This window comes from Lontra canadensis, unplaced genomic scaffold, assembly GCF_010015895.1.
Source record: "Lontra canadensis isolate GAN:19392208 unplaced genomic scaffold, GSC_riverotter_1.0 scaffold24, whole genome shotgun sequence".
Classification (NCBI taxonomy): domain Eukaryota; kingdom Metazoa; phylum Chordata; class Mammalia; order Carnivora; family Mustelidae; genus Lontra; species Lontra canadensis.
In genome coordinates, this window is record NW_022631018.1 from 12,115,221 (window position 1) to 12,142,155 (window position 26,935).

At 41.2% G+C, this 26,935-nt stretch overlaps 2 protein-coding genes across 8 annotated transcripts in view; both read left to right on the top strand.

Moving 5' to 3' along the window:
• AHCTF1 (AT-hook containing transcription factor 1) overlaps window positions 1–6,503 on the top strand; it is a 79,291-nt gene extending 72,788 nt beyond the window's left edge. For all 7 annotated transcript variants that reach the window (XM_032862864.1, XM_032862862.1, XM_032862863.1 and 4 more), the window contains 3 exons: window positions 3,221–3,354; window positions 4,436–4,515; window positions 5,327–6,503. In XM_032862864.1, the coding sequence (XP_032718755.1) occupies window positions 3,221–3,354; window positions 4,436–4,515; window positions 5,327–5,516 (404 nt within the window). In that variant the 3' untranslated portion in view covers window positions 5,517–6,503. The remainder of the gene's footprint in view (window positions 1–3,220; window positions 3,355–4,435; window positions 4,516–5,326) is intronic.
• Window positions 6,477–26,935, top strand: part of LOC116870659 (kinesin-like protein KIF28P) — a 65,578-nt gene continuing 45,119 nt past the window's right edge. The window contains exons 1-4 of the mRNA XM_032862568.1: window positions 6,477–6,529; window positions 6,711–6,837; window positions 12,293–12,487; window positions 26,545–26,748. Of these exons, the coding sequence (XP_032718459.1) occupies window positions 6,477–6,529; window positions 6,711–6,837; window positions 12,293–12,487; window positions 26,545–26,748 (579 nt within the window). The remainder of the gene's footprint in view (window positions 6,530–6,710; window positions 6,838–12,292; window positions 12,488–26,544; window positions 26,749–26,935) is intronic.

Sequence of the window (26,935 nt, forward strand, 5' to 3'; positions counted from 1 at the left end):
CCTTTCAGAACTATTGAATATACTTCTAAAAAAGCATTAGTGAACATCCTGTAAAGTTAGTTGCCTCATGACTTGAGGAAGGCCACTAAAAATTTTAAGCTGCTAAAAAATCTTCAGACTGAAAATTTTCTGCATTTAGCATTCACTCTGCAAACACCTGTTTAAATGGATTCTCCAGTCATTCATTTTAGTTACATAGCCTGAGCCCGGGGAAGGGCCCTTTGCCCTCAGATGGATCGTTTGTTTTACAAAGTAACTTGTAGTTGCAGGAGGTCGTCACCCTGCCCCCTACCCCAGTTTGTTAAAAATAGATCTTTGATTTTGTAGTGCTGTAGGATTCAGTTTTTCACAGCATGAGGAAAGGGAGGTCATGGCCATGCTCTCCATGGAGCAGAATGCAGTGACAGGAATATGTCTGAATTTAGCTCGCTTGACTAAGCTGCTAGATCAGATAAATTTTAAATGAAATGTCGTAGGGTGAGTAGCAGAAGGTCATTAACACAATTCTTTCACGCTTTCCTTGTGACTTAGAAAAGTGTAGCAGACACACAAATTGTGTTAATAGGTGTCACTAGCATCTCTGATCTTCGTCATCTTTACGTATTTGGTGTCTATATGCCCACGGACTAGTTTTACTTGTTTCCGTAGTCAAATACATGCCAGCCGTAGAAAATGAGAAATTCAGTGTATACGGTCATCAGCAGGGCCGATAAGCAGCGTTCACGTTTTCTTCCAGCTGTGTCTAGGGTCTTACTCTGCTGCTTCTCCCCCCTCACTTCATGAGCATTTTCCGATCCTCTCGAATACTCTTCAGAACCGGGTGGGTGTTTGTGAGTCTGTGTGGCTCGTGGCTGCCCCACATCTCTCGATGGGCCGCACAAGCTTGTACGCTCTCCTGTTACATACTGGAACTGTTGTCAGATTCTCTCGCGTTAAAAATAGGCACCTTGTCGTGGTAGAAGTGGTGAGAAATTGGGGACCGAGCTCTCTCGTTCCTGCCCCTCAGTAGCTGGGCAGCCAGTCCTTTCCCTTTGCCACATCGGGCTTCTCATTTGGACCACAAAGGGGACAGCGCCAGCCCTGCATCCTTCTGACCACAAAGCCATCACCAGCATCCGCAGCCGCCCTGCCTCTCTCGCCCTCCTGCTAGAGTCCGCCCTGCTCCCCTGCCCGTCCTCAGTGTGTCCTGCCAGCTCCCCCGGGAGGGTAGGAGGCACCGAGGAGCGGGCACATACTCTCGTATGACGGGAAGGCGGTCAAAGAAACAGCCGTCTTAGAGTTTAGTTCAGGGTGTTTTACTGGTCAAAAGAACGTGAAGCTTGCCAGCTCTGTGGATTTTGTCTACTTTCTGCTACTCAGCGGCAGATAGTGCAGAGGGGCCTGCCGTGGGCCTGAGGCCGAGCTGGCGTAGGTGTCTGTCCGGTGATCAGACTCCTGCTGCGGCGCCGTGAAGCGTCGCTGCTGTTCCCCCTGCCCCAGTGCGGGGAGGCTGAGGCTCGGGGAGACGGAGTCCCCACACCGCGCAGGATACGCAGTGGCGTCCCGGAGCCCGCGGGCTGCCCGGAGTCGTCAGGGCCGCTGACCAGTGCATTCCTGGTGCCGAAGCCCGCACTCGGGAGCGCCTTAGGCCGGCAGAACTTGCCCTCAGGAAACGTCGAGAAGTGGGTGAGGAATGGACATGCCAGCAAGGATCACAAAGTCTTGTTGGGCTTAGTAGAAGCACATGTGGGAGACATGGGGGAGGCGGGACGTTTTTGCCCAGGAGTGGAGGGTGTCCGCGTTTCCTTACTCGCTCCGTTGACCTGTAGGGGGAGACGCGGGGAGGAGCGCGAGCGGTCTGAGAAGCCAGAGTGGCTGTAGCTCCGGGTGGCCCGGAGAGGAAAGACCGCGTGTTTTCATTCCCTGGAGGGAACCTAGATAGCTTTCTTTTTAACGACCGAAGGGCAGTCACACCAGCTCCCCCGGCTGGCGCCGAGGCCGCCCCTTACCCGCTAGTAGCAGAGCGGACTTCGATTTCCGACGTCCCCTCGGTTTTTTCTTGTAAGCATCATGTGCTTTAAAAGCAGAATTTGACGTCTTAGAGAAGTCTTGATTGATCGTCTCGCTGGGACTAGACTTGGAGAATTTTATTTCCGGACTGTAAGTTCTTGAAGTAGTAACCTCCTAACAAATGCAGACATCGCTAGAGCACTCCTCGCCCGCCACGCACGCTACTCGGATCCTCTCGTCTTCGCGGTGACGTCGTGGGTCCCGTCACTGATTGCATTTTATAGAAACTGAGGCACAGAGGGGTTTAACCCATTTTCCGCCTGCAGAAGCTAGGACCCAGCCGGCGGCAGACGGCTTCACCGGCCGCTTCCACAAGCACAGGGCTGCTTGCCAGGAGTCCAGAGACCCCGTGGCGAGAACAAAATCTGAGATGAAGGCTGTGATGTTTTTAGTTACATACTTTGAACCAGTTCTTTATTCAGCCATTTTTCTTTGTCTTTGAAATATCTTCCTATCATCCGGTTTTTCCACATTCATTACTTTCTCTGCTTGCTTTTTTCTTTTACAACGGGGACTTTTTTCTGTTGTTGCTTTGACCCAAGCAACTACCTCCGAATGAGCTGGAAGGAAAGAACTTTGGAGTGTTCTTTGAAGATAAAATTACTTTTGTAAACTAAAACCTTGTCTCTGGAATAGGTGGGCTTACGAAGCAAACTAGCTTAGCTTATGTACAAGATTGATGCTTCCCTTCCTAAGAACGTTTGAGGAGCAGTAAAGATTAGAAGTTGGGGGTGCCTGGGTGGCTCTGTTGGTTAAGCCACTGCCTTCGGGTCAGGTCATGATCCCAGGATCCTGGGATTGAGTCCCGCATCAGGCTCCTTGTCCAGCAGGGAGCCTGCTTCTCCCTCTGCCTGCCTCTCTGCCTGCTTGTGCTCTCTCTGGCTAATAATAAAATCTTAAAAAAAAAAGATTTGAACTAGTTGACTGATACAGTTCTGAGCATTATGGGTTTTATTTTTCTACTGTAGCATTTAGTTTGAGGCATTAGATGTTCCTGAATGTTGGATTTGCCCCATTGTTCTTGTCCTCCTGGGGCGGCCGCTGTGTTCAGATGCTCGTGTCTTCCTACCATGTGTCGTTTGTTCCAGGCTTTAAAAAAACATAGGTAACGGAGATGGATGTGGATGGGCGTGGATACAGTGTGTGTTCTTTTCTCCCTGCCTTGCTTTAGGGAAAAAAATAGAGGCTCCAGCACAGCTGCAAGAATTAGTTTCAGATTTATCTTCTCGGTTTGTCTTCTCACCTCCTGCGTTAAGGACCAGGCGGAAAGCCACATCTAACACATCCAGAGCGGGAGATGAACTGGTAAGAAGTGCAGTTTATTCATATGCTTATTCAAACATGCTCTGTACTCCGTTTCGGCCATGTTTCCTAAATAAACCTCTGGTGAAAGCGCAGAGTTTTAGACCAAAAGCCCCAGATCCCCTTGTCTGCACTTCTGTGGGCCTGCCCTTAGGGTACAGTGTGTCACTGATGGTGTGTTCCTGGCGGCTGCGGTTTAGATGACCCATTAGGGGAAAGGCTTCTAGCTTTCAGTGTCGCCTCAGAAGGACCCGAATGTGTTTATCTAGATTAGAGGTCTGGGGTCCCTGAACTCCCGGGGTATCACGCACACCCCACACCTGGAGAGAGCGTGTTTCAGAGGTGACTGTACCACTTGACTGCACATAACCCTAAAAATCAAAATAGCTCTAGGGCTGAGAGGGAGACAGACCCATATTTTAACATTAATCTTAAACATTTCTTAAACTATCTGCTATGAGCCGGTTACTGTTGAAGGACAAAGACTTACACAGAAATCACTTGGGCAGATTCCTGGTCTTTCAGAAGCTCAGTTTAATTGGGGAGGCTGAAGCACGTAATTGTTTCCCGGTGTGGTGGGAGTCATTTATGCTCAAATAACCCTATAGACAGAAGGTAAAAGGCACCACTGGAAGAGAAAACTGGATCTCAGAGGCACAGAGGCCTGGCAGTACGCAGGGGTGGGGCACTGCTTACAAACGGGTGAACAGCCACGTGCACATTGGAGGAGGTACAAAGTGAATTCTAGGGAGGAAAACTAGTCTCTGGTGGCCTGTTCCTTTACGAGATGATGAGAGCCTGGATGTGGACGGAGGCAGTGGGAACAGGAGGGCAGCAGACAAGGACGTGTTCCACGTGAAACACGCGGGCTTTGGAGATGAACTGGATGTGTGGGGATAGGGCCCTGGATGGCCCTAGATGATCAGAGTTCCTACTAAAGATAAAAGGGGTGCATTTGGGACTTGTGGCGTCTGAATTCACCAGCCCTCATTGGCCATATTCCTTGACTCAGGATAGAACTAATCCAACACGGATTTCAAGTATTTACTTATAGGATTTATCTTCTTAAATTTTTAACTCGTAGAAAGATAGTGCTCCATCAGAAACTGTGGGAAGGCCAAAAGTGAAAACAACCAGGACATCAAAGACAAGACAGACAAGCAGGTATGACCTTTTAGATGCTGTAATTTTTATCCAGAGTCATAAGTTAGAGAAATGAAACTCTTCAGGGAGCGGTCATTCTTAGCGGCATTTGTGCACACTGGCTCGTGGTGATGGCTGGGTCTCCCTATGTAGCAGTGAAAGCGCATCTGTCCTTTTTAAAGAAAGTCCAAGAGGGCAGTTCTGTGCCTGTTGGGACTTCGTTTGAGCAGTGGGTGGGGGAAGGCAGTGGGAGGTTTCACCCTTTCCTTGGTAAATGTAGGTAATTACCAATAAAAATAATTGTAAACTTAAAATTCTTGCACTTATTTTACTAGTAACAATAAAACTTCCATTTGTGGAGAAATTGAAATTTCTCTTAGTATATTGATGCTTAAGCGTGATTGAATTTCATAAAAGTACCAAGTAAATCCACTTGATCAGCCTTTAAAAATGGACTTCATGAGACCTTGGAGGCCATATGAGACCATAACTCGTAATACCGTTGACATGTCATTTGGCTTCGTGTATATATGTGGGAAACGTTCCTATGACAAAAGTGTGCACGAACTTGCCAGTTGCTGGCATGTGAGAGTGCTGATTCTTCCGCACCTGACGGGCCTGCCGGGCTTGCTGGGCTCTCAGCCCACTGACATGGGAAGACTTAATCCAACCTCCAGCTGCCATATGTGACTGGATGCTTCTCTTCACTTCTAAAGACAAAGTACCAGGAAAGGGTACTGCTCATATAGGCTTTTTTCTCCAGTGTAATTGGGAAGTGGATTCTAGTTTATATTATGTGTTTATTGTTACCTGAATTATGTTTTGTTTTCAGAAGCAAAGAAGAAGATAATTGGTCACCTCCTCCTGTGAAAATCCGGCTGATTTCTCCTTTGGCAAGCCCAGTGGATGGAGTCCAGAGCAAGCCTCGAAAAGCGACAGCAGTAGCGGGAAGAGCTCCAGGAAGGGGCAGGAAGAAGCTGTCTTCCTTTCCAAAGCAAGTTTTACGCAGAAAAATGCTATAATTTTTTTTTCAAGTTTTTAATGAACACCAATTTGTAAAATCATCCGAATTGTGTGGACTATTAAAAATCATCTAATTTGGAAGAAAATAATTTGTATAAATTACTGTAAATTTTTGTAAACAGAAGGTCTTCAATAAGTATAATAACTCCATTAAGGAGTGTGATTCTTTTAGTCTGGGCAGTTTTTCTATTTTATATTAAGACTTCATACATTTATATAATATGTAAATACGGCTTATTACTGGAATGTTAAATAAAGTGTATACTTCATGGTAGTTTGTGTCTGTTAGATTTTTGAGAGGGGATTTCTGTTTTAATAATGATTTTTTAATGCTAGTAGGCATTGGTCCCATTTTCTTTTGCTACAGTTAAAGGTATTAGACCAGCCTTAAAATGAAGATGATTGAAGAACTGATTTTTTTTTAAAGTTGCTATTTTATAATTTATGCACTTTGCTCCTATGATTGAGATTTCTAATCATAAAATGTACATATATATATTTTTGCCTGTTACTATGTTGAAATTGAATTATGGGCATGTAATTTTGCCGCATTTTGTAGTTGAACAAATTTTGTATATTCTACCTCAAATGAGTCCTTTTCCAAGCAATGCATTGGTTAAATACAATGTTGGCATTTCTTGTTCAGCAAGCTTAAAGGCTCTTTACCTTTATGGTCTCTTCATTTTTCAGAGACTATTATCCAGATTAGAGTGACCGGTTCACTGCTCACTAGCCTCTTGGAAAGGTTTGAGAGGAAGGGAAATGTCGAACAAATCTGTTTCATGGTTGCTCGGTACACCTCGTGTGTGCCTAGTCTCGCTAGAATGAGAAGTCTGAACAAATTTTATTATATTCTTGCTGTGAAGGAGCTTGCTATAAAAAAAATCACAGAAATCCCTTAATATTCAGGTTTGAAAACTGACGCATTTTCATAGGACCTCAGGCACAGACTATTGAGGATGGGGAACGAGTGTGAGGTGGGAAGGGAAAAGAAACAAGACACTTGTCTGCAGTACGACTGTGTGCAATTCAGTGGGGACGCTTGATGTAGCCTGTGAAACTCATCCCTAAGTAAGTGCTGTAGAATAATTTATAACGTCATTGGATAGCGTGTAACGAATGGACCATTAATAATTGATTGTCTAGAAACAAACTGCTTGTGTTGGCTAAGCTTGTAATGTGTTAGTATGAAGCAGAAGCACTGTGCTTTCCACCTTATTTTTCTACCAAATAAATACCACAAGAGCTGGGAAAATGACGACACCTCTGCCGAGTACTGACGGTGTGCGGGTGGCTGTGCGCGTGCGGCCTTTCAGTCAGGCTAGTGATGAATGCGATGCCGCCTGGTTGAAACTCTGACTAGATCTTGCATTTTATTCCTTGTTCTAATGATCGTTATCAAACGTGTATTCAAGCTGCTTGTCATTGATGGAACATTAAACTTCTTTAAATGAACTTGTTAAACGAGTAATTTAACGATCGCAACATAATTAGTGAACACGTAACCTCATTCCTTTGCACAAGTAGCTCAATAAAAAAATAATTGAGAGAAACGTACTGCAAGTTAGTTTTTTTAAACCAGTGCGGGTTGGTGAATACAGATGCATGCTCTTTTTAACAAATGTACTTTTCCCCCCAACTGCTCCTTCAGCTGTGTTGCTCCTACAATGTAGGATAAAAGAGAAGGGACACTTGTCCTGGGACCCTGTAGAAATCTCTAATTACCAAGGCATTAGTTACAAATTTTACGATAATTGACTGCTGTGGGTCAAACGCAGTCCTGGAGAAACGGTGCAAAGCAGTTTGCAGTCTCATTACGTAAGTAATTGGTGACGGAACGTACCACAGTGGTGAGGCAAACAGCTCCCAGAGATGGATCAGGTCTATTTCATTCTGCCTGGCTCGGTCATGAAGATTCTGGAGATGGAGACATTCACATGACCCAAGGGCCAAGTGAGATTCGGACAAGGATATGCCAGACGGAATGACGAGCAAGGGGTGTATCGGTCCTGAATGGCGTACAGTGAGTGTAATGGAGACCATACGTGAGGTCTTCCTTCCCATTTGGACCTTGTTCAACCTGATGCTCTCCTCTCTGGCCCATTAGTATTCAAGATTGTTTTGCACGTTTTCTGTCCGTGTCCGTGATTTCCGCCCCCTAGCATTCATCTGTATCACAGCTACCAGGTGACTTGTCACAGGATAACTTTCTATGCCTAACTGGACTTCAAGTGCAGGGGCTCATGGGGACTTCTACAGAGGCATGGCTTTTCAGGCACCCAATTGATAAAAATAAAGGATTTTGTATGCAGCTTAATGTCTTAGCCAAGAAAAAGGAGGAAATAAAGCCATTTTATAACCTAACCCGTCATAAGGCTAAAGGTAGTCCAGGGGTATTTTTCACTGGCCTTTAATACTGTTAGGGTAACTACAAGTTTTGAACAGGATGTAGAAAGTAGACACCTTAATTACATGGCTCTTAGGACCCCTCATCAAACAGATGGCATTTGATCATGTTCCACCACCAGTGTGGGCTAGCTTATACTAGAACAGTAGCAAGGAGGAGAGCGGGCCAACTCGAGAGGTGACAAGGGTGGATGGTTCTGGGCATGCCTGGGCAACTGGTGTCCCTCGGGAGGGGGGATCTCTGACTCTCTGACTTCCAGTCTTTATCCTCATGGTGGGGTCGGAGCACCAGCTTGGTGAGACTGACTGTGTTTGAAGATACAGCACTTTCTCAGGAGCCCTTGAAGTTAGATGAGCTTGGGGTCAAGACTTGGCTTTCTCACCCACTATGTGACCTTAAAGGTTTTAAGCTCTTTGAGCCATGGTTTCCTTCCATACAAAATGGAGATGTTAACTTAGGAGGCTTACTGTCACAAAATTAGATGAAATAATTGTTAATCAACACAGTGCCTGACAAGTAGTCTTGATATTAGCCACTATAACTTTTTCTTATTTGAGAGAGACCAAGACAATATTGGGGGGTGGGGGTGTGTGTGTGCAGAAAGAGTCAAGCAGACTCTGCACTGAGCGCTAAGCTCAGTCTCACAGCACCAAGATCAATCCCGTAACACCAAGATCATGACCAGAGCCAAAACCAAGAGTCAGACACCCAACTGGCTGAGCCACTAGGTGCCCCTGCTGAAATCTTTTATATATGGTTTCATTGAGACAGTTCACCTACTATAGGGCTCCCTCACTTAAAGTGTACAATTCAGCGATCTCTAGCATATTCACAGATAGGTGCAGCTACCAGCAGTTTCAGAACTAAAATGTTTATGACCTCAAGAATCGGTCACTTGGCTTCCTCATCCTTGTCCCTCTGGTTCTCAGCAGCATTAGTCAGTCTATATCCTGTTCTGTGCAGGTCCTGTGAATGCGATTAGTCTTTTGTGACTGGCTTCTTCGACGTGGCATAAGGTCTTCAGGGTCCATCCACGTTGTAGCACACACCAAAATTCCATTTCTTTGTGGGTGGATACTATCCCATTGTATAGATGGACACATTTCGTTTTAATCCACTCCTCAGTGGATGTTTGAGTCGTGTTGGCTTTCTCCACAGCCTTACTTTGGTTTCTGCGAGAAATAATGTTGCCATAGACACTCGTGTGTAAGCTTTTGTGTGGACACACGCTTTTATTCCTCTTGGGTTTACACCCAGGTATGGAATTGCTGAGTCATACAGTAACCAGTTTCATCATTGGAGGAACTGACTTTTCCAAAGCTAGCTGTACCGTCTTGTGCTCCCCACAGCCAGTGTACGAGGGTTCCACTTTCTCCAATCCGATCCAGCTACCTGACTATCCTAGCCTTTCTGGGTGTGACGTGGTGCCTTGTGGTTTTGAGTTGCAGTTCCCTGATGACTAAGGATGTCAAGTATCTTTTCATATTGTTGTCCATGAGTGTATCCTCCTCAAATGTCTCTTCAGATCTCTTACTCATTTTTAAATCGGATTAACTTTTTACATTGAGCTGTTCTTCTGGATACAATTCCTTATCAGATAATATGATTTGCAAATTTTCTCTCATTCTGGGGGCTGTCTTTTCACTTTCTTGATGGTGTCCTTTAAAGCACAATCATTTCTAATTTTGATGAAGTCTTTCTTTTTTTTTGTTTTTGGAATTCATGCTTTTGGTGTCGTTAGACTCTGCCCAATCCAAGATCATGACTATTTACTCCAATGTTTTCTTCTGTACTGATATCTCTTACCTTTAGGTCTTTGTTCCATTTTTTAAAAATTTTATTTATTTATTTGAGATAGAAGCACCCAAGCAGGGGAAGTGGCAGAGGCAGAGGGAGAAGCAGACTCCACACTAATCAGGGAGCCCAATGCAGGCTCGATCCCAGGATTCTGGGATCATGACCTGAGCCAAAGGCGGATGCTTAACTGACTGAGCCACCCAAGCATCTCTCTTTGGTCCATTTGGTGTTAATTTTTGCATAAGGTGTGAGGCAAGAGTCCAAGTTCATTGCTTTTGCATGTCGCTATCAAGTTTTTCTAGGACCGCTTCTTGCAAAAGCCCATCTTTCCCCATTTTTGGCAGTCTTGTTGAAAATCAGTTGGCCATGGAGGCCTGGGATGATTTCTAGACTCTCCATTTCATTACATACATCTGTATGCCTATCGCTGTGCCCGTATCATGCTGCCTTGGTCACTGTTTAGTTTGTACTAAGTTGTGAGACTGGGAATTGTGAATCCTACTGTGTTCTTTCTCAAGATGGTTTTGGCTCTTCTGGGTGCCTTCCAGTTCCATGGAAATTTTACTATCAGCTTGTCAATTTCTACAGAGAATCAGGTAGGATTCTGATAGAGATTTCACTGAATTTGTATGTCAGCTTGCTGAGTTACCATCTTAAAATGCTAAGTCTTCTCATCTATGAACGTGGGGTCTTTCCAATTTTTAGATCATCTTTAGTTTCACTCAACAATGTTTTGTAGTATTCAGAAGATATGTTTTGTACTTCTTTTGTTAAGTATTCCCAAGTGTTTTGTTCCTTTTGATACTACTAGAAATGGAATTTTTCCATTTCATTCTTAGATTCTTCAAGTGTATAGAATTGATTTTTGTGTATTGATCTTGTATTTTACAACCTTACTGAACTAATTAGTTCTAATAGTTTTTTTGGAGAGTTCCTTAGGATTTTCTTTAAACATGGTTTCCTTTGGTTCCATGTGCTTATAATGCTCACAGTCTGGCATCTGGTCAGTGAGAGATAGTTTCTGTTGCCTGCCATTTTCCCAATGTATGGGTCTTACTCTCCTGTTTCTTTGCATATCTCATCATTTTTTAATGGAAACCTGACACGAGATAATATGGTGTAGCAAATTTGGGAACTGATTCTCCCACCCACTGTAAGTAGCTTGTTACTGTAGCTTATTTGTTGGGTGACTGGTTGGACTATTGTAGTGAAGTCCATCCCTCACCTCAGGAGGGCACAGCTTTGGGTATGCCCTGGACACCCTGGGTGACACCAGTTTGGGTTGGGCTCATTCCTCTCTTGACATCAAACTGTTTGACTCCACGGACTGCCGGCTGACTGCTCTGTTGTCAGCAATTCCTGGAGGCATAAATTACTCTGCTAACTAATGCAATCAAATTCAGGTACCTTTAAAAGGAATAGTCTCTGAGATCACTGACTGATATTTTTCAGGACTCCAGGTGGGTCCGTCCAGCTATGGTATTTCCCAGCCACACCCCTCCACCCCCTCTTGCCCCCGCAAATTCTGCAAACTAGAGGGCCTATAATTTAATCCTTATCAAAGCAAACCTCCTCCCAATTCCCTTTCATCACAACTTCCGTTCTCGAGTATGCCCTTAGGATCCAGCTTCTCTAAGAGGGCAAATGAAGTCAGTGACTTTGAGAGGACAGGAGCTGCTATCTCCCTGAGCAGAATGTCTACACCCTGGCTCCAGACTTGGGGGTGGGGACAATGGCAAGTTGCTGTTTTAGAAGCCCAGCACTTGTTGACTGTGGAACAGCTGCTTGAGATCCTCTCAGCTTCTCTGTCCTAGCATGGACCTACCACCTCGGGGGCTGGGGCAAGGACGGCCAGTGCCCTAGTGTCCTCAGCGGGCTGATCCAAAGTAGAGCCTCTGTAGCACACCGGCTACAAGAAGGAGTCCCACCTCTCACCAAGTCTCTCCCAGGACTTAGCCTCGGCAACATGCAGATGGCGGTAGGATGTGAAATGCTGATATCCTGCTCCTGCCAAGAAGAAAGCCCTCCACCTGCAATCTGGGGAGAGAGGCAGCCTTGTGGTGGTGGCTCCAGCAGTCTGGGGGAGTCTCCGCCTGGCTGAGCTGGCGGGAGAGAGGAAGGGAATGGGCTGGCTTCAGATACCAGACTCCCCTTTCTTTGTAACTGTGCTACACTTCCTTGAGTAGATGTTTTGTCATTGGCCATCTGCCCTGAGGACCGTTTCCAGGGTCTTGAAATGGTTGTTTTTCCTTTTTCATGAATAATTTTCACTCGTTTCACTGGGGAGTGAAACAGGGAAGCTCTCTGTTCTGTAGTCATTGCTGTTAGCATAGCTGGGTGTTAGGCTGGTCTCAGAAAATTAACATCACTAGAGACCAGCCTTTCAACAATTCTGAGGGGTTTAGAGACACTGCTTATCATAACCACTGCTAAGAATAACAGAGAACAAAATGAGTAACTGGTAAGTGCCCGGCTTAATTCCTCAGGAGGTATGTATCAAGACTTGCCAAACAACTTGGATGACAAAGAAAAACTACAATGATGAACTCTGAATTTGTAATTTGGCTATAGAGAGAGAAGAACTCTGGGAGCAAATGTGTGATTTCCATGCATTCCGGGACCACCACAACCATACAAGACCCTAAGAACCCAGAACATAGGAAGACATTTACTTTTGACCTGGCATATTGGTCTCATGATGGATTTCAAAAGGACCAAGATGGTGTGTTTATTTCAGCTGATCCTAGCAGTCAATTTGCAAGCCAGGTAACTCGCTTCAGAACACAACTTCAAAGGAAAGGTGGTTTGTTTTGTTTTCTTTTTATAAATAAAGTATTAATGGTAGAACAGTATAATTTTTTAATGCAAGCATGCTCTGGTATATACTTCCATTTGAAAGTTTGATTTTAATTTTTTTCCTTTTTCATGCTAAACATGAGGTCCCAAAGTACAGCTATTGCCTAAATAATTTTTAGGAACTCAGTCAGTTGAATTGTAGTATGTTGTCATATTTTGAACAAGAAGTGTCAGTCAACTCAATTATATCTTGCCTCTCTGAAATAAGAAAATAAGCAATATTTGTGATACACTCAGCATTTGAGAATTCTTGTTTTATCAAGTATTTCACATGTGCCAAACATTATTCCATCTTGGGGAGTTAGATAGGCAAGTGCATTCGAAATGTTAGATGTTCTGGGATAAGAACATGGGATATGATGGGGTAACAATGGAGAAGAGGTCATTTCAATCTGGACAAAGCTCATTGAGTTTCTAGGATCTGGGTGTGTGTAGTTTCGATCAAATTTAGAAAAGTTTCAACCATCATTTTTTTCAAATATCCTTTACCCTGCTCCACCTTATTCCTTCTGTGATTCCAACCAAGCTTGTCCACAGGTCACTGAGGCTCTGTTCATTTCCCCCTAATCTTTTCTCTCTACTCTTGTCTGCCTATTTGTCTTTCAAACTCAGCTGAAAACTCACAGCTTTTATTAAACCACTCGTGAAAATACCCCCTGTCGAATACTTCTGTCCTCACAAACTCCCTAAAAGGATCTCATGGACCCTGGAATGCTCTTGAGAACTGCCATCCCAGAGTAATCAATTAAAAAAAATCAAATAAAATTTTGTAACTAGTCAGTCAATTGTGGGAAAATGGGATTAGGAAGCGTTCAATCCAAAACACAGCAGGAAAAGAGGGGGATAGTAAAAAGGAGATGGAAGAAGTAGAACACAAATAGTGATCAGGTAAACTCAATGCCAGCCACATCACTTATTACAGCAAATGTAAACAGACATGCCAATTACAAGTCAGGAATGATTAGATTTCATAGGGAAAATGGGATCCAACTCTGATTAGAGAAACCCCATTTTACATTATCATGTAAAAATTAAGAAAAAGAAAACTATAGAGGCCATGTTTACATCACATAAAGTAATTTCACCAGAAGAAACATTCCATAATGATAATCAATTTATTAAGGAAACATACCATCCTAAAGGGGTATGTTCCTAATAATAGAGCTTCAAAGTACATGAAGGAGAAACTGCTAGAAATTGAGGGAGAAACAAACAAATCTACAACTGTCATTAGTGATTTCATCAATCCTCTTTGAGTAATGGATAGAACAAATAACCCGAAATCAGTACTATATAGAAGACCAGATCAACACCATCAGCCTAACTGGCCATTATGTATTAGAGAACTCCTTTGCTACCCACCACCCAACCACAGCACCACACATTCTTTACACCTGAACACAAAACTTCCACTACAACAGACCATATTCCAGGTCATAGTCTCAATATCGTGAGATAACTGAAATCATACAAAGTACATTCTCTGTCCACCAAACTAGAAAGAAATGAAAGATACAGGGAAAATCTACAAATATTTGGAAATAACAGACTTCTAAATAATCCATAAACAAAATTAGCAAATACTCTGAATAAGAAATTTAGGGGTGCGTGGGTGGCTCAATTGGTTAAGTGTCTGCCTTTGGCTTGGGTCATGATCTCGAGGTCCTGGGATCGAGCCCCACATCAGGTTCCCTGCTCAACAGGGAGTCTACTTCTCCCTCTTCCTTTCCTCTCCCCCATACTCTCGCTCTCAAATAAATAAATAAAATCTTAAAAGCAAAAATTTAAAAATTTTTCAAAATTTGTGGGCCACAGCTCAAGGAGAGGCTTAGAGAAATTATATAGCATTACGTTATTAGAGAAGCACAATCTCAAGTCAACATTCTAGTCTTCCACCTAAGAATTCAGAAAGGAAAGAGCAAATTAAATACAAAGCAAGCAGAGGAAGAAATAAGAATGAGCAGTAATTAATGCCAAACAGTAAAATAATAGGAAAACCGATGAAACTCAAAGCTAATTCTCTCAAAAGTTCAGTGAAATTGAACCTTTAGCCAAACCAATCAGGAAAAAAGATACAAAGTACCAAGATGAGAAATGAGTCATCATGGCAGATTTTATAGACATGTAAAAAGGAAGGGAATATTATGAAAAACTTATTGCCAATAAATTCAACAAGTTAGATGAAATGACACAAGCCACTGAAGGTCACACAAAAACAGATAATTGAACTAGCCTGAAAGGAACTGAATTTATAGTTAAAAACCTCACAAAGAAAACTCTATGTCCAGATGCCTTTGCTGTGAATTCTACTGAAGTAAGAAATAATGAGAATTCTTAAAACAAAACAAAACAAAATCCTAGAGCTGACAGAAGAAGGAACATTCATTTTTTGAGGACAATATTACACCAAAACCAGCCAAAGTTTATGAAAACACTACAGGCCAATATCTATCATGAACATAGATACAAAAATTAACAAAATTTCAGCAAATAGAATCTAAAATATTTTAAACAATACATTTCTATCAAGTAGGACTTTACTGGGAATGTAAGATTGGCTTAATATTTGAGGATCAATGTAACTCATCATATGATCATAATCCCGGAGGGCAATATTTGGTCAGATGCAGAAAAAACATTCGACAAAACCCAATCAAAATTAAAACTCTCAGTAAACGTAAAATAGGAGGGAACTTCCTGGAAATAATCTTCCCGGACATAATCTTCCCGGAAATACACAGGTAATACCATATTTGATGCTGAAACACTGAATGTGCTCCCCTAAGACTGGGGACAAGGCAAGGAGGACCAATCTCATCCTTTCTATACAACATTTACTGCAGGTCCTAGCCATGGCAAGTAGGTAATAAATAGGAAATTAGTGATAGGCAAATTAAAAAAGGAATAAGTAAAACTATTTTTAGATGACATCATTATCTATGTAAAAAGTCCTAAGAAATCAACAACAACAAAAAGGGCTACTACAGTTCATAAGTTTGTTTAGCAAAGCCAATATACAAAAATCAATAGTATTTCTCCATACTAGCAGTGAACAACTAGAGAGTGAAACTGTAAAATATTTACAATAACACCAAAAATATGAAATACTTTAAGAATAACTTTAACAAAATAGGCAAAAACTGTCCACTATAAAACATTACTGAAAGGAAGACAGACATGCATTAGAAGACTCAATATTATTAAGAAATCAAAATGAGCGGGTCGCCTGGGTGGCTCAGTGGGTTAAGCCTCTGCCTTCAGGTCATGATCCCAGTGTCCTGGGATTGAGCCCCATAGCGGGCTCCCTGCTTGGTGGGAAGCCTGCTTCTCCCTCTCCCACTCCCCCTGCTTGTATTCCCTCTCTAGCTATGTCTCTCTCTGTCAAATAAAAAAATAAAATCTTTAAAAAAAAAAAAAAAGAAATCAAAATGAGCAATCAATTCAAAGCAATCCTATCCCAAACCCCAGCAATAAGGTTTTGAAGCAACTGATAAGCTATTTCAATAATTTACATGGAATGGTAAGGGACTTAGAATAGCCAGAATTATTATTTTTTTGAAGATTTTATTTATTTATTTACTTACTTACTTACTTACTTACTTACTTATTTGAGACTGAAAAAGTGAGGAGGGGAGCAGAGAGAGGAACAAGTAGACTCCATAGACTGAGCACAGAACCCAGTGTGGGGTTCCATCCCTTGACCCTGAGATCATGACCTGAGCCAAAATCAAGAGCCAGATGCTCAACTGACTGAGCCACCCAGGCCAAAATTAATTTGAAGGACCGTGAAACCTGAATAATTTAAAACCCACTAGAGAGCTTCAGTTGTCAACACAGAGTGGTACTGGCTGAGAGAGAGAGATAACAGATCAATGGAACAGAAAAAAGTATCTAGAAATCGATCTTCATATATTGTCATTTTTTTATGAGGATGCTCTAATGGGTTGAATAGTGTTCCCCCCCAATCTAGATCCACTCAATACCTTAGAATGTGACCTTATTTGTAAATAAGATGTTTGCAGAAGTAATTAGGCCATAGTGGATTACAGTGGACCCAAAATCCAATTCTTCTCTGATGAGGGAAATTTGAACACAAAGACACACAGGGAGAATGCCACGTGACTTTGAAGGTTGGTGGAATGATATAGCTATGAGCCAAGGAATGCCAAGGAATGCTGGGAATCACCCGAAGCTGGGAAGAGGTAAGGAAGGATTCTTTCCTAGAGCCTTCAGAGAGAGCATGGCCTTGCCAGCACCTTGATTTCGGACTTTCAGCCTTTGGAATCATGAGAGTATAATTTTCTATTGTTTTTAGTCACCTGTTTTGTGGTAATTTATTATGGCAGCCCTAGCAAACTAATACAGGTGACAAACTTCTTCAAAATTAAAGCCTTCCAACAAATGATGCTGGAGATATTAGATATCCATGTGGAAAAGTATGACTTTCTTATTCTTTCCTCACACCATATAAAAATGAACTCAGAATGGATCAGAGACCTGTTAGAGCTAAAATTATAAAGCTTCTAAAGGAAAGGAGAAAATGTCTGTGATCTCAGATTTGAAAGATATCTTAGGACACAATCTTAAAACATATTTTTAAGGTCAAGTATAATTATGATAAAAGAAAATAATAAATGAGACTCATTTGAAAAAAGCTTTTGCTCTTTAAGATATCCCAATAAGAGCATGAAAAGGCAAGCTACAAAGAAAGAAAATAGTTACAAGACAGATAAAATATCCAAAATATATAATGAGAACATAAGCAGCAACCTCTTTGACCTCAGCCATAGCAACTTCTTCCTAGGCACATCGCCAAAGGCAAGGGGAGCAAGGGCAAAAATGAACTATTGTAACTTCATGAACTATTATAACTTCATCGAGATCAAAAGTTTTTGCACAGCAAAGGAAACAGTCAACAAAACCAACGGACTGCTGACAGAATGGGAGAATATATTTGCAAATGACATAGCAGATAAAGGGTTGGTATCCAAAATCTACAAAGAATTCATCAGACTCAACACCCAAAAAATAAATAATCCAATCAAGAAATGGGCAGACAACATGAACAGACATTTCTGCAAGGAAGACATCCAAATGGCCAATAGACACATGAAAAAGTGCTCCGCATCACTTGGCATCAGGGAAATACAAATCAAAACCTCAATGAGATACCACCTCACACCAGTCAGAATGGCTAAAATTAACCAGTCAGAAAAGAACAGATGTTGGCGCAGATGTGGAGAAAGAGGAACACACCTACATTGTTGGTGGGAACGCAAGTTGGTGCAGCCACTCTTGAAAACAGCATGGAGGTTCCCCAATAGGTTGAAAATAGAGATACCCTACAACCCAGCAATTGCACTACTGGTTATTTACCCCAAAGATACAAATGTAGTGATCCGAAGGGGCATATGCACCCCAATATTTATAGCAGCAATGTCCACAATAGCCAAACTTATAGAAAGAGCCTAGATGTCCATTGGCAGATGAACAGATAAAGAAGATGTATATATATACACAAAGCAATAGGATGCAGCCATCAAAAAAATTGAACTCTTGCTGTTTGCAACAATGTGGTTGGGACTAGAAGGTGTTACGCTAAGCAAAATAAGTCAATCAGAGAAAGAAAATTATCATAGGATCTCACTGATATGCAGAATTTGAGAAACAAGGAAGAGGATCATAGGGGAAAAGAGGGAAAAATGAAACAAGACAAAACCAGAGAGGGAGACAAACCATAAGAGACCCTTAATCTCAGGAAAAAAACTGAGGGTTGCTGCGGGGGGCGCGGGGATAGGTGGCTGGGTGATGGACACTGAGGAGGGTATGTGGTATAATGAGTGCTGTGAATTGGGTAAGACTGATGAATCACAGACCTGTACACCCAAAACAAATAATACTTATATGTTAATATGTATATATAAAATGAATTTTTATAACCTAATATTTTTAAAAAGTCACTTTTTAAAGGGAAAATAATTGATCAGAGGCTTCATTAAAGTAGATACGAAAAACCAATGAAAAAGTGTCATACTTTATTGTTAGCGAAATGCAAGTTAATACCACAATGAGATAATACTATGCATCCATGAGAATGACAAAAATTAAAAACTGACAATATCAAGGATTGACAGGCATGTGGAGCAACTGGAACTCTAATGTGGTACTTAAGGCAGTGCAAAAATGTTGAGTTATCTTGGAAAAGTAAGCTCTTTAAAAGTCATGCATACATTTGACCATACAACCCAGCAATTCTGAGAAAAATAAAACATATGCCCTCACAAAAAACCATTGGCAAGTGTGCTTTGCAACTTTATATATAATGGTCTCAAACTAGAAACTCACATTGAGAAAGGTAAGAAGGTCAGAGATGCAGTGGGGAAACAGACCTCAGGCACAGCAACCCTCACATAAGAAGGAAAAATCACAGGTGCAGAAATTCTCCCCAAGGATTGAAAGGATGGAGTCCTGCCATGGACATGCCTAGCCCTGGGGACCTGAATGGTGAGAATGGGCCCCCCTAACACCTGGCTTTGAAAAGCAGCAGGCCTTAACTCTGGGAGAACCCGAGGGCTCTAAGAAACTGAGACTCCATTGTTAAAGGTCCAGCACACAATTTGAGACACTGCACAGCAGCAGGGGTTCAAAAAACACTGTATGCAAAGGTTTATTGATTAGTTTTAGGTGATGTGTCCGAGGGTCAGGGATCTGTAGGAATTTTATCCATGAACAAGAATTCTGGCTGGTGCCATTTTTCTTGCTGTCCTTCAGCCTAGCTGGCCGAATGCTTACAGAAGCCAGTTCTGATGCTTTCTGTCTACCTTGTTAGTACTGTTTGCCCTGACCCAGCATTCCCCAGTAGACACAGCCACCAGACTGCCATGACTACAGGCAATCCCTCCAAAGTAGCTCTCTCCCCACCACAACAAGCAGGCAGCCTTGGCTTGGATTTGAACCTCTCCAAAGTGGCTCCTGCCCCAGTGGGGGTAAGCAGCCAGCCAAATAGCACACTCACACAACTACAGTCAGGTCTATTAGTCAGCCATGCCAGAGACCAGCCCTAACTCACCAGTGCACCCACAGCAGCCAGTCTCAATAAGAGGGCACATGCAGCCCATAACAACAGCCTCCCTAGACCATGTGGTTCCACTAACCAAGGGAGACTGTGCTGCTGGGCCCTACAGGACACCTTTTATATAAAGCCACTACTTTCAAGACCAGGAGACATGGATGACCTACCTAATAAACAAAAACAAACACAAAGGATAAGACAAAATGAGAACATAGACAAATACGTTCAAATTAAAGAATGAGACAAAATGTCAGGAAAAAAAACCTAAATGAAATGGAGATAAGCAATCCACCTGATAAAGAGCTCGAAGTAATGGTCCTAAAGATGCTCACCAAACTCAGGAGAACAGATGAACACAGGGAGAATGTAAAAAGAAGAGATAGAAATTATTTAAAAAATCAATCATAGCTGAGCAATACAATAACTGAAATGAAAAAGACACTAGGAGGAATCAACAGCAGAGGAGAGGATGCAGAAGAACAGATCAGCAATCTGAAAGACAGGGTGGTAGAAAACACCCCACTGAACAGCAATTATTTAAGAAAAAAAGAAATTTTATTTTTTTTTTAAGATTTTATTTATTTGACAGAGAGAGAGTGATCATAAGTAGGCAGAGAGGCAGGCAGAGAGAGAGGGAGAAGCAGGCTCCCTGCTGAGCAGAAAGCCCCATGCAGGGCTCGATCCCAGGCATTGAGATCAGGGTCAGACCACTGAGTGACCCAGGTACCCCAAGAAAAAAAGAATTTTTAAAAGTGAGCATAGGTGTGAGTCCTCTGGGACAAATCCAGTATACTAACATTTGCATTATTGGGGTCCTGGAAAGAGGAAAGAGAAAGTGGCAAAAAAAAAAAAAATTATCTGAAGAAATAATAGCTAAAAGCTTCCCTAATTCTTGGGAAGAAAAGAGACATCCAGGTCCAGGAAGCCTCAAACAAGAGGAACCCGAAGGTCCACATCAAGACATTTAATAACTAAAATGCCAAAAATTAATGATAAAGAATCTAAATAATAGCAAAAAGAAAGCAAAATGTTTTATACAAGGGAAACCCCAAAAGGTTATCAGCTTGTTTTTCAGTAGAAACTGCAAGCCAGAAGTGAATGGAGTGATATATTCAAAATGCAGAAAGGAAAAACCTACAATCAAGAATACTCTACCTGGCAAGACCATCATTTAAAACTGAAGGAGAGAGAGTTTTCCAGAGAAAAGTTAAAAATGAAAAAAAGTTGATCAGCACCTAACCAGCCTTACAAGAAATGTTAAAAAGACTTAGTGGAAAAGGAAACACCATAAATAGGAGAAAATTATGAAGGGAAAAGTTTCATTGGTAAAAGCAAATATATAATAAAGGCATTAGATCAATTACTTATAAAGCCAGTATAAAAGTTAAAAAAACAGAAGTAGTAAAATCATTTATATTTTAAAAAATCAGTTAAGGAAACACAAAATTTTAAAAATGCAAAATAGAGTGTGGTGTACATAAAACATATGGGGAAGAATTTAAAATTGTAGGGCTTTTAGAATGTGCTTAAACATAAGCAACCATCAACTTAATATAGATGGCTATATATATCAAATATTACATGTGATTCTCATGTAGCCACAACAAAATCCTATCACAGATACAAAAAACTAAAGAAAAAGGAATCCAAACGTAACACTAAGGAAAGATATCAAACCACAAGAAAAAAGAACAAGAAAGGAACAGAGAAGAATTAGGAAACAATGGCCAAAATAACAAGAAGCACATACCTATCAATAATTACTTTAAAAGTAAATGGACTAAATGCTCCAATCAAAAGATATAGGGTGACTAGATCGGTGAAAAAAAAAAAATCCATGTATATGCTGATTACAAGGAACTCCACTGTAGACCCAGACACACCAACTGAGCACTTTGTGCTTTCAGTCACAAAGTCAGAAAAAATATTCCATGCAAATGTAAGTGGGGGGGAAAAAAGCAGGGGAAACAATATTTCTATCAGACAAAATAGACTTTATTTTTTTTAAGTTATATTTATTTTAGAGACAGAGTGAGCACACACAAGCAAGGGATGGGGCAGAGAGAGGGAGAGAATCCTCAAGCAGACTCCCTGCTGAGCACAGAGCCCTACTCGGGGCTCAATCCCATGACCTTGAGATCATAACCTGAGCTGAAATCAAGAGTTGGGGATGCTCAACCAACTGAGACACCTAGTCTGGTGCCCCAGACAAAATAGTCTTTAAAACAAAGACTTAACAAGAGACAAAGAAGGGTATTACATAATGATAAAGCAAACAATGCAACAAGAGGATAGAACAACTGTAAATCTCTCTACACCCAATATAGGAGGACCTGACTATATAAAGCCAATATTAAGAGACATAAAGGGAGAAACTGACAGTAATACAAAAATAGAAGGGGACTTAACACCCCACTCATGTCAGTGGACAAATCACCCAGACAGAAAACTAACAAGGAAATAGTGACTTTGAATGACAAGTGTGACCAGAGGGACTTAACAGCTACATTCAGAACATTTCATCCTCAAGCAGCAGAAAACACATTCTTCTCGAGTGTACACAGAATATTCTCCAGGATAGATTTCATGCTAGGCCACAAAAGAAACCTCAATAATCTTAGGGAGTTTGAAATCATATCAAACATCTTTTCTTTTCAAAGAAAGGGAAAGCAGACTTCCCCCCTGAGCAGGGAGTCTGATGTGGGACTCAATCCCAGGACCTTGAGATCATGACCTGAGCCAAAGGTGGACACTTAATCATCTGAGCCACCCAGACGTCCTTAAGCATCTTTTCTGACCACAATGGTGTGAAAGTAGAAATCAAGTACAAGGATAAAACCAGAAAAAAACACCAAGCGGATGCTAAACAACAGGCTACTAACCAACCAGCAGGTCAATGAAGACATCAGAGAGGAAAGCAAAAGATACATGGAGACAAATGAGAATGGAAACACAAGGGTCAAAATCTTTGGGGTGCAGCAAAAACAGTACTAAGAGGAAAATTTAAGTGACACAGTCCTACCTCAATAAACAAGAAAAATATTAAATAAACAACCTAACCTTACTCCTAAAGGAATTAGAAAAAGAACAAATAAAAGCCAAATTTAGTAGGAAGAGGAATAATAAAGATTAGAACCAAAATAAATGAAATAGAGACTTAAAAAAAATAGAAAATAACTATGAAACTGAGAGCTGGTTCTTTGAAAAGATAGGCAAAATAGATCTTTAGCTAGACTCATCATTCTTGATGAGTCTCCTTTTCTAAAGGAGACAGGACTCAAATACATAAAATCAGAAAGAGAGACATTACAACAGACACCACAGAAATATAAAGAATTATAAGAGAAAATTACAAGAAATTATAAACCAACAAATTGGACAATCTATAAGAAATGAACAAATCTGTAGAAACATATGACCTTCCAGACTGAATCAGAAAGAAATAAAAAATCAGAACAGACCAACCACTAGTAACACAATTGAATTCATAATCAAAGAACTCCCAAGAAAGAAAAGTGTACAACCAAATGGCTTCCCAGGTGAACTCTACCAAATATCTAGAAAAGAGTCAATATCCATTCTCCTTAAATTATAAATACACACAGATCAAAGGCATAGAGTAAGGAGTCAGAAATGAACCCCTGTTTATATGGTCAGTTAATCTATGAAAAAGGAGGCAAGACTATAAAATGGGGAAAACACAGTCTCTTCAGTAAATGGCACTGAGAAATGGGGCAGCTACTTGGAAAAGAATGAAGCTGAACCACTTTCTTAAACCACACAGGAAAATTAAATTGAAATGGGTTAAAGATCTAAAAGTGATAACTGAATCTATAAAAATCCTAAAAGAAAACATAGGCAATAAACTCTTAGACAATGGTCTTCTCAATATTTTCATGGATCTGTCCCCTCAGACAAGGGAAACCAAAGCAAAAACAAACAATTGGAACTAATCAAACTAAAAAGCTTTTGCACAGCAAAGGAAACCATCAAGAAAATGGAAAATCATAGATTTTACATAGATCAGTAAAACAGACAGAAAGCCCAAAAATAAACCCATGTGTATATGACCAAAAATCTATGACAAAGGAGCCAAAAATAGACAATGGAACAAGGACAGTGTTTTCAGTAAATGGTATTGGGGAAACTGGACAGCCACATGCAGAAGAATGAAACTGAACCCCTACCTCACACCAGTCACAAAAATTAACTTGAAATGTATTAAAAACTTGAACATAAGGGCTGAAACCATAAGACTTCTAGAAGAAAACATAGGTGGTAAGCTTCTACACATCAGTCTTGACAATGATGCTTTGGATTTTACACCAAAACCTAAAGTAAATAAGTAGAACTATATCAAAACAAACAAACAAACAAACAAAAACTTGTATACAATAAGGAAATCATCAACAAAATGAAAAGGAAACATATGAAATAGGAAAAAAAAATTTCATATCATGTATCTGGTAAGAGGTTAATATCTAAAACAGATGAAGAAGTCATACAAAAAACAAAACCCATCAAAACCAAACACACACAAAAAACAATCCAATTTAAAAATGGGCAGAGGAAATGAATAGACAGTTTTCCCAAAGAAGATATGAAAATAGCCAACAGGTACATAAAAAGATACTCAACATCACTCAACACCTGGGAAATGCAAATCAAAACCATGATGAAACATCCCCTCACACCAGTTAGAATGGCTTTTATCAAAAAGACTAATTCTGGTGATCATTTCACAATATATACAAATAACAAATCATTATGCTGTTCAACTGAATCTAATTTAATATTATATGCCAATTACACTTCAATTTTTTAAAGATTTTATTTATTTATTTGAGAGAGAGAGAGGAGGTTAGAGAGTGAGAGAGAGAAGCAGACTCCCTGCTGAGCAGAGAGTCCAATGTGGGGCTTGATCCCAAGACCAAGATCATGACCTGAGCCAAAGGCAGACGCTTAACCAACTAACCCGCCCAGGCATCCACATTTCAACTTTGTTTTTAAAGATTTATCTATTTTAGAGAGAGAGAAAGAGCATGTGTACATGAGTGGGAGGAGGGGCAGAGGGAGAGAATCTCAAACAGATTCCTCCACTGAGCTCCGAGCCCATGCGGGGCTCAATCCCACAACAAAATTAAATCATGACCTGAGCCAAAACCAAGAGTCAGACCCTTAACCCACTGCACCAGATTCCCCACATCCCAATTTTTAAGAAGATAGTTTTAAAATACTGCAAGAATCATGCTGTACAGAACCTTGATTGTCACATTTTCCTCATCGCCAAATGAGGACAACCAATTAGCTTTTGTTGACCCCTATTACAATAATCGCCGAATCACTGTTCCATGTACTATAGTGTAGGAAAATGTTTCATGTAGTTGATCATAGGATGGAGAGTAGGAAGAAATTAGGAATGTAAGTCTAACTCCAAAACTAGTTATTTTACTAAACTTAGTAAGCACTCCTTATGTTTAGCTAATAACGCCCAAGGTAGAGTTGATATCCTTTATGTGAATATGTTTTTCTGGGAAAAGTACAGTCACGATGTTTTCAGAAACCACTGATGAGATTCTACATTTTAGGCCAGAAGCTCCCCTAACCCTTGTAGGGCAATAATTTTTATGGAGTTCTTATGAGAACTGTTCTTATGAACAGTATGAGAAGACTGGTTATTGTCTGTGGTATGTATATAAACCATACCATGGTGATATGTGCACATTTCCCAGAAGTAAACATTATATAGATGATACAAATGGATCTATAATGGGGGTGCCTGGGTGGCTTAGTCAGTTAAGTGTCTGCCTTTGGCTCAGGTCATGATCCCAAGGTCCTGGGATTGAGCCCTGCGTCGGGTTCTCTGCTTGACAGGAAGTCTGTTTCTCCCTCTCCCTCTGCTGTTCCCCCTGCTTGTGATCTCTCTTTTTCAAATAAATAAATAAAATCTTTTAAAAATGTACCTATTGCAATTAGGGATTGTGTAAAGATTATTTACTATTTTATTGATATGGGACACCAGAGAAAAATTTACTCAGACAAGGGAATATTGTTGGCTTTGACCATGACCCAGATACTGAAAGAGCCAGACCGCATCCTTTCTTTCAAGCAGTTGGGGACACAGGCATCTGTGCCTCCCACTTAAAAGGGGGGGGCACAAACATGTACGTGTGCATATTATAGAAATGCTCCAGAACTTCTGGGTCTTGTGGCAAAAAAAAAAAAAAAAAAAGGAAAAAAGAAAAGAAAAAAAAAAAAGAGTTCACCAGCAGAGGACTAAAATTAGTGCAGTCATTTTGTGATGTTATTGTTTGTGGAGTCAAGAACAATGAGACGGTAGAAGATGCTTTCACTCGTCTCTGTCCTCTGGCTCCTTGCAACTGATGTCTAATTGCTGGATTTTGAAGGCCGAGCCAGGCTAGGTTTGTACTAGGCTTTTTTGACACCAGCCAGGTGAAGATCCATGGTGATCAGTGCCTTCCGATTAGCCAACTCCCTTTTTGGTCTCCAGCTTTATGCCGCTGGTTCTAAGACAGCATCGGAGTTTTCTATCAAACATGCAGCATGGGGGCGCCTGGGTGGCTCAGTGGGTTAAAGCCTCTGCCTTTGGCCCAGGTCATGATCCCAGGGTCCTGGGATTGAGACCCACATCGGGGTCTCTGCTCCACAAGGAGCCTGCTTCCTCCTCTCTCTCTCTCTCTCTCTCTCTCTCTCTCTCTCTGCCTGCCTCTCTGCCCACTTGTGATCTCTGTCTGTCAAATAAATAAAACCTTAAAAAAACAAACACACACACGTAGCATGGTACTAAGCAAGTCATCAAAACCAGAGTATTTATTATGTTAAGGGTATTGTGAAAAGCCCGTGCTGAACGCGGTGTCTGTGATCTTCTTTCCAGACAGATGTTTTCCACGATCTTGGCCGGGGGATTCTGGACAGCGCGTGGCAAGGCTATAATACCACCCTCCTAGCCTATGGCCAAACTGGCTCTGGGAAAAGCTACTCCATGGTTGGGTTTGGTGCAAACAAGGGTATCATTCCAAAGGTGTGCGAGGAGCTCTTTCAAGCAATTGAGAAGAGGGAGGGAAATGAAGAATACCAGGTATGCATGATCCGAAAATCCCTTCTTTGAGGAATTTCATTTTTCATTTTGGAAATTTCTGGCTCCAAACGATCAGCCTCTCTATTTCAGGATAATGTTAATTTTCCATACGCAAATCTTCCCAGGATTGCAAGATCAGGTTGCCGCTAGCTAGAATGTTGACCTTTTCCGGTTCTATGGAGGCAAA